Below are 10,271 nucleotides of genomic sequence, written 5' to 3'. Positions count from 1 at the left end.
AAATATCGAAAAATATACAGCGCGCGAATTTTAAATGAGAATTTCCGAAAACTTTTCGGTCTTAATGTAAAAGTCCAAACTAAGCATAAAATTTGTTCAGTCTTTCACAGGAGTGCTCATGTTAGGCAGGCGATCAAATGATCGTTGATCCAACATTTGTTGTTACTTTCAAAGTTTTCAATTTTTCAACTTATATTAAAAGTGTGGCAAATGTGGTGATGAAGGATCATTTGATCATCTCCGTAACATGGCCCTTAACAGAAATTCATTTCTTAAATTTTGCCTAGCTATAAAAATTTAAAGCAATACGCAAAGAAACTTTACATTGTATTGAAGAAACTAATGACGCTGCGTCTTCTCTTCACAACAATGGTTTTGAAAAGCTCTCTCTTGAAAGCTGTTTAAACATTGGGCAGTTTTAGGCACAGAAAACCTATAATTTTCTGATTAAAAACTTTGTACTGGTTCGAACATCTATATGATTATGTTGTCTCTCGTTTACGTGTAGTTATATTAATGGGACTTATACAACCACTTGTACTAGTATTTTTCCAAAACTTAATAACAAATGTCTAGTAGGATCATGTGAGGCCCTATGCTCCACTCGGAGAGAAGGATAGCAGCATATAAGTAAGTAAGTAGGATCGTGTAATAGGATGATATAATGTAAAACACATACCCATAACATTTTACAATGAAAGACAAGTTTTAGCTTAATAACATACAAGTTTTTCTTTTAAATAAATATTCAGTGCAGGTAATTAGAGAGAGATTTTCTGATATACATACTTATACAAGAAGCCTAGTCTAATCGCAAATGACTTGTTGTAAAACTATATATAACGAAATTTGAAATTCTTGGACATTAAATAAGCAGCAAAGAATGGAAACAATTAAAATACTTTGCAAGAAAGCTCAAATCTCTCATAAAGGTAAGGAAAAAAGTAACCATTGGGGACTAGTGGGTAGTAGTCAAACTAATATTGAATGAGATCAGTCGCTAATGGCTTGAAATGAACTTTATATAATGAAATTGGCACAACAAACTGAAATCAATTACAAACTTTTTCAGATAGCTTAGGAGTTATACTAATATTATGTGAGAGTCTTTCATTTAATTAGTTAGTATCAAAATTATATTAAGTTAACATAATGATAAAGATAGAAAGAAATAGTATGTTATAAAATACAGAGCAAATAAAATTTCAGAAACAAATGAAATAATTTAGGTTAAATCTAATGTTTTATGAATGTGAATTCAACATAATAACATAATAAATCAAAATGTGAAAAAAAATTAAAAAAACAAAATATATATATCTTTTTTATATAAATAATTTAAATTTAAAAAATTAACTATATATATATATACTCTTTGAGAAATCAAAAAAAAAAAAAAAAAAATGCGTTACATTGAACTACTCATCGGTCTGATTTTCAAAAATATATCATAATATTTTTTTTAGGTTGGACAGAGTAAAAATATTTAATTGTACAATAAGTTTAATCAGTTTTAATTATACCAAATAGTATATAACAGCTAATATGATATGAATCTGTTGGCCTTCTATCTAATAACGATATTTTTTATTACTATAAGTAATAAATTATATTATTTATTAAATTTATTTATTTTACCAATTAAATTAATTATTAAATTGTAATAATTATTAAGTTTATATTGAAGTAATTAATATTGATTGAATTCAATTAATATTGAATATTGAATATTGAATATTAATATTAAATTAATTCTTAAATTGAATGATTTTTTAAATTAATAATTAATTAAAATTATATATTTATCATATTTAAATTTAATTTAAATATCGACAGAAATAACGAAATATCAGAAGTATTTAATTGAAGATATTAACACAACAAAAGAAACCAATGAAATCAGTGGGATCCAAAACGGTATACACAAATAATAGTGCTAAACGACATCAACAATAAGTTTCGGTAACATATACCGATTTACAAAGGAATAAAGTCGTATCTGGTTGGCAGAAATCATACGAAATTAGCTAGAAATGTAAAATACTTCAATCGGAGTAAAAATATATATCGTGCCACTTTATAATATGTCTCCTTTACAGCGTTATAAACATCTTAACTTAGCAAACACTTTATCTAAATATTGTAAAAAATCAAACAAAATACCAACTAAAAAATACTAACATATAATTAAAATTTAAAATAACAATGAAAAACAAAAAAAAGAAGAATTTGTATGAAACATGGTAAAAAAAAATGTTTATAAGTAAATAAATATTTGATAAATTTGTAACAAACCATTCGCGTTTTCCTCAACCGGTTCTTCAGCATCTGCCACTTCCTCTGTAACCTTTTCTAGCTCAGCTTCCTTTTCTTTCTCCATTTCAGCTATAGCAGCTTCATCTTCTTTTTCTGCATTTTCTCTAGCGAGTATAGCTTGTTCTTTCTCAGCATCCGTCACTTGTGTTTCCGTATCATCCGGTATAAGGCAGACATCAGATTCTTCTGGTTCTTGTACATTTTCGACTGGTTCTAAATAAGCATAATGTTAAAAGTTTTATTTTCACATATTAAAAGTACTACGTATAAAAAATTTTACCATCTTCATGTTCTGCTTCTTCTTCTTCTGCAGTTTCTGTGTCTTCCGTTTCAATAGTATCTGCAACACTCTTTTCTGTGTTATCTGTTGCAGCGGTGACATCTTCGTTATCCACGTTATCAGCTTCAGTTATCGAATCAACAACTCCACTTGTGGTTGGCTCATCCGTCAATTCTAACGTTCCTATATCCTCAATGCTTTCAATTGTTTCATTATTTTTTTCATTTTCTTCGGTTTCTGTGACTGTACTATCATCAACAACATCTTTACCATAGCTGTCATCAGCATCTAACTCAACAGGATTCTCTTCATCTACTGTTTCATTCACATCTAATATATTTGAACGCAATTCTTCTTCCTCTGCCTCTGTAGAGTTTTCAGTTGTTTGTTTATCGACTACAGGCGAATTACTCACTGAACGCATTTCAACATCAGCTACCTCCTCATGCTCTTCTTCATCGTTATTATCAATTTCCATTGCCAAATCTGATGGTTTAACTGCAACTTCGTCATCGTTTGTTATGTTTGTAGGAAGTGTCATATCTGATTCACCTAACATATCTGATTCATCAGCTGCGGATGTACCACTTGCTAATACACTTGCATCAACTTCCTCAAAATCTGCCGACTGCTCTACATCCGCATTTTCTTCAACACTTTTGTCATTATCAACATTATCACTGTTGTCAACATTTTCGATGTTACTTTTTTCCACAAGACTGAATTCAGCTTCAAGTTCTTCCTTTGGTTCTAGTTTGTCTTCCTCTATACTATCTTCGTAGAGTAATTTCTCTTGGTAGCTTTCATCACCTTGTTGATCAACTGGTGTGGCTCTAGAATTATCATTTACTTCGCACTTATCATCAGAATTTTTTTCAACTTCATCACTGGTTGTCGGTACAGTTACTTCCTTTGAACTATCACCTTTTCTGGCATCTGTATCTATCGGAGCATCTGTATCTATTGGGGCTTCTGTATCTATTGGAGCATCTGTATCTATCGGGGCATCTGTATCTATTGGGATATCTGCATCTATTGGAGCATCTAATGGTGCAGCTGTTGGTGTATCTGTTGGATTATCTGCTGGGACATCTAGTGTTGCTGACGTTTCCGGTAGTTCAGATTCTGGTCTTGCCAATGAATCAGTAATATCCGTTGGAAACGAGTCTAAGCTTGTAATATCTTCCATTGAATGTTTTAAGATATACCTCCGTAGATAAATAGTTAAACATTAACTGCAAAAAAAAAGAGTTTTAAACTTTGTAAAACTGTTTAAATTTATTTCTTCTATTTTTAGAATATTTTTTCTATTTTTCGATATTAGATTTCAAGGTAGCAATAATTAAAGTTTCGATGTTGAAACCGTCTTATATTTTTTTGTGGAATGTGACTTCAAAATAAAGCATTTTTAACTATTAGCACTTTTTAAAAATAACACCTATTTCCTGTTTAGTGCTGCTTAGAACCACATTATTTGAATTGGGGTTTCCCAAAAAAATTCAACAGCATTATTATTATTATTGTTTTTATTGTTGTAACTCGCTTCGCAGATCTACCAAACAGGCAGATAAATAAATTTTCAGACAGTCCACAGAGAAGGGTTTGGATGAATGATAAGATTAGGAAAATTATGTGGAATGAAGAAACGGGTTTCAAAAGTGTAAACCCACAAGCTATCTGGGCTAAAATTAGTGTGTGTAGTTTAAGTAATTAAATAAAATATTTCGACGACGTTGTGTGTGGTAATTCTGTAGTTGGAGAACATTTAAAAAAAAAAGCTTATATCATAATATTATCAAAATCTGCATATAATAATTAATAAATATTTATATTTTCCTTTAAAACCGTTGATAATGAAATAGATATATACAAGAACAATTTTAATTAAACCGCTCTAACTAAAATCGTTTAACTGAAGGTAGATAAAAGTAGGTAATGTAAATTCAAGTATCAGATATTAATACAATTATACTGTAATATTATTCAAATTGAAACCAATAGCAAAATATTTCAAATTATTTTTTTCGCATTTTATATTGAATTTTATATAACCACATAATATTACTATTTCTTACTGATTTTAATTTAAGAACCATTACACTATCGTGAAAATAGTGTAAATATATATCTTCATAACCAAGCCAGTATAGAGTACTAACTTAACTAAAAATATTCTCACATGGCCACTCTCAAAATATATTTTCCCGCCGTTGTGACGCGCAACTAAATTCTTTGCGACAAACAAAATCGAAGTAACAAAGCGAATATCAAGAGAGTATCACATTATCGAAAGGAATTATATATATTACAGAACAAAGGGCTTATACCGAGTTATTTACTTTATCATTTTTAAAACCATAAAATAAAATTTATAAAATTTGCTTGCATTTTACATTTATTTACCTTAGTGTAACAATTTGGTTGAAACACCAAAATTAGTTTTTAAAGTAAATGGCAATACGCCACAGTAATGTAATAAACGAAATGTACAGCACTCACAGTGGGACCTGACGATTAATACATACTATAATAAGCGAGGAATATAAATAATCGAAAAAATCAAACACCTCGTTTCACACAGCAAACGTGTTACCAAATTTTTCATAAGTAAATATTTCTATTACTTTAGAGTTTTCTCAATAAAACTTATTTATATAATTTAAAAGTAATAATATCTTTTATTGAACGCATATGTGTAAGCGACGAAAAACTGCACTGCATAATAAGGCGAACTATGTACAAGCGGGAAGGGAGCACTGTCAATTTTTATTTCTTTTCATACACTTTTTGTTATTAAAATAATGTTATATGTTCCGTATATTTTTTTAGAAATTTAAAATGTATACACTTTTTTATTATTTAAAGTATAAATTTTTATTATATATTCATCTGAAAACATACAAAACGTACAGCCCAATTCGTCGGCTTTAGTGCACATATACGCCAAAAAGACAATTAATACAACTGTGCGTCTAGTACAATCAGACATAAAAATGGCGTTCATACTATTTTGTAAATTGTTCGGAAACTGAATGCCAAACTGCTTACTTTCAAAAATTGAATATTTTTTTATTGCATTATTTTATTTATTTTTCAAAAAATATAAACTTAGAATTAAATAAAGAATTTAATAGAAAATATTTATTTAGTATGCAATGTTATTAAAAATTAAGTCTTCAGTTTAAAGATTATTTAAAACTGACCACTCACGTTGTAACGTAAGTGAATGACATCGTGGTAAGTAAAATGTCAAAAGCATGCCGATGCGTATATTCAACAATTTTATAAATACGTGTGTACGTGTATAAATATAACACGCTTATGCTATGGTTAATAAGTTATTTCATGTGCGCATTAAAAAATATTACTTTTTAATTTTGAAATTCGTAGCAACTAATATTTTATGCAAATTTTTTTTTACATACAATTTGACAATTCACAAAAACCCAATTCGTTCCGTTTCATACCTTGTCGTTTCACGTATGTGATATAAACAAAAAAAACAGGCAGAGTTTATTTTGGCTATTGCAATCAGCATATAACTATAAATTAAATATAATTTAATTGAAAATATTGTAATTCTAGATTTTATAATCTAAAATATAAAAATAATATATATAACAAGTCATAGGTAAACTCACTTGTCAATTATTAGCTCTCTCGATTCAGCGGCACTTACAAGCACTTTACCACTTTGAATTGCAAAATTGGACTGAGACATGAAACAGTAAATCATCTGTTTTTATGCTTATAAATTATCACACATTTTCAAAATAATTTTTGCAATATAATTATAAAATAAAATTTTAATTTTGTGTATATGAATTTTTATGGTCCTCAAAAATGAACTCCAATACAACAAAATATTCAAAAAAAGTAGAAGTTTATTAATTGAACAATTGGTTCAACAATTTTTGAAGCTGTAGGGATATAATATTTCCAATTAGTAATTATACATAAATATATATATATATATATATATATGTATGTATATACTTTTTTGTGTACTTAATTACATGTATAATTACATATCAATATTTGTATGCTTATCCTAGTACTTAAATGCAACCATGTTGCTTTGTATGGTCAAATAAAAATATTTGTATATTAATCAAGATAAGGACGGTTTGCCAACAATATCTTAGAGAAATATCAATATCTTGTTCTGGATAAAAAATCAAATTGAATAACTGATAAGCTATTTGAAGTTTTGGCTATTCAGGTTCACATTCACGAATCCGTGATGGTGGGCGATGGTGATTTAGAAAAATATTACCAGAAATCCGTTTTTCAAATATTTTCTGAATTTATTTTATTTTTCTATTTTACATTGTGCTAAATGGATAATAAATTGAGGTTGAATAGCATAAAACTATGTTCACTTGTAAATATTTTGTTTACACTCTCAAGTGCATTAAACTATACCCAGTAAAGAATAAAGATATAGGAAGGCGAACTCCTAAATAAATTAATAATTATATTGCAATTTCATATTTATTGAATTGTGTCCAAACCATATATAAATATTTCGAAGAAAATGCATCGTTAAGTTCCATTTTCAATTTATGTGCAAAAAAAAAATGATATCAAAAATCTATTTTGATAATTTAACCTAATTTAAACCCTACGCAAGGAATTTGGAAGTGATCTTAAATATGAGGTAGAAATGATTGGTAAATTTCGTATGAGAAATCTACTGAATTGAATTTTCAGAAATCTGCCAATTAACTAGCTTCAGGTATTTCAAGGATTGTGTTACAAACTCTAGAAAGCCAAGAAGGGACAACTAATTTTAATCAGTTATGTAGTTGATACTATTCATTGTAATTGGTTATACGCCTGCCTAGTCGATATGTTAATTCTGGACAAAGCCTAATTGTGCTTTATTAAGCAGGCAGGGTTTTTTTTTGTTTTTGATAAAACATATATGCATGTTAAAGTCAGAATGTTTCTGTTTTCTGCAAATCGTTTTCGTTACAGTTATTTTATTTACTATGTGAATACATTTTATTCAGTAAAAACTTTTCTTGTATGTTTAGTTTATAATTTATTTAACATTGGTTTGGGGATACAAGAGGTTGATTTTTCACTCATAGTTGATATTATAATGATTGTGGTATTGTATTTATTAGTTTCCTTACAGTTAAATGTTAACAGAACGGTTTGGTGCCATGATTTCTAGAGGCGAATAAAATATTATTTTAAAAAATCTAAATATCTTATATTCACAGCGAAACAGATATTTTTGATTACTATATCAATTATTTTTTTTGTTTGTATAATTAAAGTAGAATTTAATATTAATAGTAATTATAAAAATGTATGTTTTATGTACAAATATTTGTTTTCTATATATATGTTTTATTTATAGTTTTTATAAGTGTATATATAAATATATATATATATATCTATTATATATAGATGAATTGATATATTTAAATAACTTAAACGAAATTTTGTAAATTTATGTTTCTTATACATAATATCTTTAACCTTAGGTTTAACAAAATTAAAATTAAATATGGAAGCAATGTTACATATGGTTAAATCTATAAACAAAAAAAAATTATTTTCATGAACATTGCGGAGTGAACAAAAATTTTCAGTATTTAAGTAAACTGTATAATTAAGAAATATATTACAAAGAGTTGATATATTTGTTGCTATTTATATAGTAACAGGAACATATAAAAACTTTTTCACTACCAACGCTCGTAGCGACAAAATATGTGAGAACAGTTTGACGGCAGGACCCAAATGAATTGCTAAATCGTCTGTTAGATTACTTTGTGATAGCATCAGTAGAGCCGTACCATCAATTTCCTCATTGGAAAACTTACATGCAACATGTGAGCTTAATATTTTCTCGACGAATGCACACGTTTCCTTTATAGTCCAATTCATTGGATTCGTAGTTATATCGCTCATATTGAAGTCTTGATTCATTTGCCATAAATCATAGGTTTGTAGCAAACGTGGACCATAATCACACAAATAATTTTTAGCAATTTTGATTTCAGGTTGTTCTACCATCAAATCAACAACACTAACTGAATTTCGTCTCTTTCTTGTCATATCCAATTTTCTTTCTGGATGGAAAGCTTCAACTTTTTGTAACCTTGGTTGATTTTGTGTTTCCATAAGAATATTTTGTATTTTACTTGTTTGTTTCTTTTGTACATCAATATTTGTTTTTATAATTGGTTTGCGTATGGTTAGTGAGGAATCTATACGCAATGGTTTTATATTTCTTTTAAACCAGTTTGCTCCGAAATAAGGACAACTATCAACAGTTGTATGAGTGTTTAGGTGACAATTTTTAGCATTTCCAATGCCACGACAACCAGATAGTGTACATAGTACGCTTGTGGTTGAATTTTGATAACATGGTGGTGGTTCAAGTTTGTGATCAGTTCCGTCACACCAGCCGATTGGATGCAAGTCGGGACTATCATCTTCTAACCAGAAGGCATATTCTTTTTGCCATCCTTCAAACAGAACTTTTATACGATGCCCTTTACGACTTATTATATGCGAGGGACGGATAAGTGTTGGATTACATGGGTCAACAACTTCTAATTTCATATGTGGTTTAAAATCAATAGGGTCACGCGGTCTAAAGAATTCCTCTGGTGCTATAACGCCACAACGTTCTTGTTTTATATACTCCGCCCAATCGAAACGAGTGTACTTAAATTTTGGTGGTACTGTTAGTTCTTGACGACTAGAGTGCCAACCACATGGATGTATGTAAGGCGAACATATGTCTACCCAATAATCAAAACAGTATTTATAACCGTCGAAATGTACACGTATACGATCACCCAATACATCGGCAACTGATGCTACGCATATTTGACCATTTCCATTAAGATCTTCAGCTTCTAGGTGCATACCAACCTGTAATTAACAAATAAATAAATCATTACATATAAATAAATAAATAAGTACAACTTTTATAAACTCACCTTAAATGGATTTCTTTCCTGTGAGCTGTCATATTTGAGATGCGTAAATAAATGTTTATAAGCAGCTTTTCCCTTTGTTTTATCCAAGTATATATGCCAATTAAATACTTTATGATCGATGCCTTTTGGTGGTTGCAAAACGCGATTGTTTTTGCTACACCAACCAGGTGGGAATATGTCCATGGAATCAGCATTTACCCAGAAATCGTAAGCTATATCGTACCCATCAAAATGCAATTTCATGCGGAATCCTTGAATTTCCACAATAGTACAAACACAAAACAACGAACAGTTCATTGGATCAATTGCTTCAAGTTTCATTCCCACTTGAAACATATTAGGTGCAACTGGAAAGGGATTTATAAAGAGATGTATTGGAGCAGCTCTACCATTTTTGTCGGAAAGGTATTCTGTCCAGCGGAACGTTCTTTTTGCAATATTGACAGAATTATTACTAGGTACTGGCAAAAAGTAAGTCTCACTGCGTTGACGCTTCGAAGAAATTTGTTTTGCCACAACATTTCCACGACTTATGATTATTGAGCGATTTAAGCATTCAGTGGAACAATATTCTGAAAAAATAAAACAAATAAAATTAATTACTTGAATTTAATTATTTAATGTATTTTATTTCCAATGGATCAGTAATCATGTGTATGAGGAGCAAGAATTTCTTTTTACTTTTAATTATTGATAGGTTTTATAGT

General features: G+C 29.1%; 2 protein-coding genes across 6 annotated transcripts in view; both read right to left on the bottom strand.

Moving 5' to 3' along the window:
* LOC119675622 (acidic repeat-containing protein-like) overlaps positions 1 to 5,573 on the bottom strand; it is a 22,754-nt gene extending 17,181 nt beyond the window's left edge. The window contains exons 1-3 of the mRNA XM_038086828.1: positions 5,000 to 5,573; positions 2,597 to 3,831; positions 2,296 to 2,529 (exon numbers count right to left, since the gene is read on the bottom strand). Coding sequence (XP_037942756.1) covers positions 2,296 to 2,529; positions 2,597 to 3,785 — 1,423 coding nt within the window. The 5' untranslated portion in view covers positions 3,786 to 3,831; positions 5,000 to 5,573. The remainder of the gene's footprint in view (positions 1 to 2,295; positions 2,530 to 2,596; positions 3,832 to 4,999) is intronic.
* Positions 5,574 to 8,155: 2,582 nt separating this feature from the next.
* The window catches only part of LOC119682001 (lethal(3)malignant brain tumor-like protein 1), a 428,722-nt gene continuing 426,606 nt past the window's right edge, over positions 8,156 to 10,271 (bottom strand). For 3 of the 5 annotated variants that reach the window (XM_038095327.1, XM_038095329.1, XM_038095328.1), the window contains exons 3-4: positions 9,565 to 10,136; positions 8,157 to 9,496 (exon numbers count right to left, since the gene is read on the bottom strand). In XM_038095327.1, the coding sequence (XP_037951255.1) occupies positions 8,264 to 9,496; positions 9,565 to 10,136 (1,805 nt within the window). In that variant the 3' untranslated portion in view covers positions 8,157 to 8,263. Of the gene's footprint in view, positions 9,497 to 9,564; positions 10,137 to 10,271 lie in introns of all 5 variants that reach the window. The other 2 variants (XM_038095325.1, XM_038095326.1) reach the window with 2 other exon arrangements.

Source organism: Teleopsis dalmanni, chromosome 2 (genome assembly GCF_002237135.1).
Source record: "Teleopsis dalmanni isolate 2A chromosome 2, ASM223713v2, whole genome shotgun sequence".
NCBI lineage: Eukaryota > Metazoa > Arthropoda > Insecta > Diptera > Diopsidae > Teleopsis > Teleopsis dalmanni.
The sequence above is the reverse complement of the archived record's forward strand: the minus strand, read 5'-3'. Positions and strand labels throughout refer to the sequence as shown.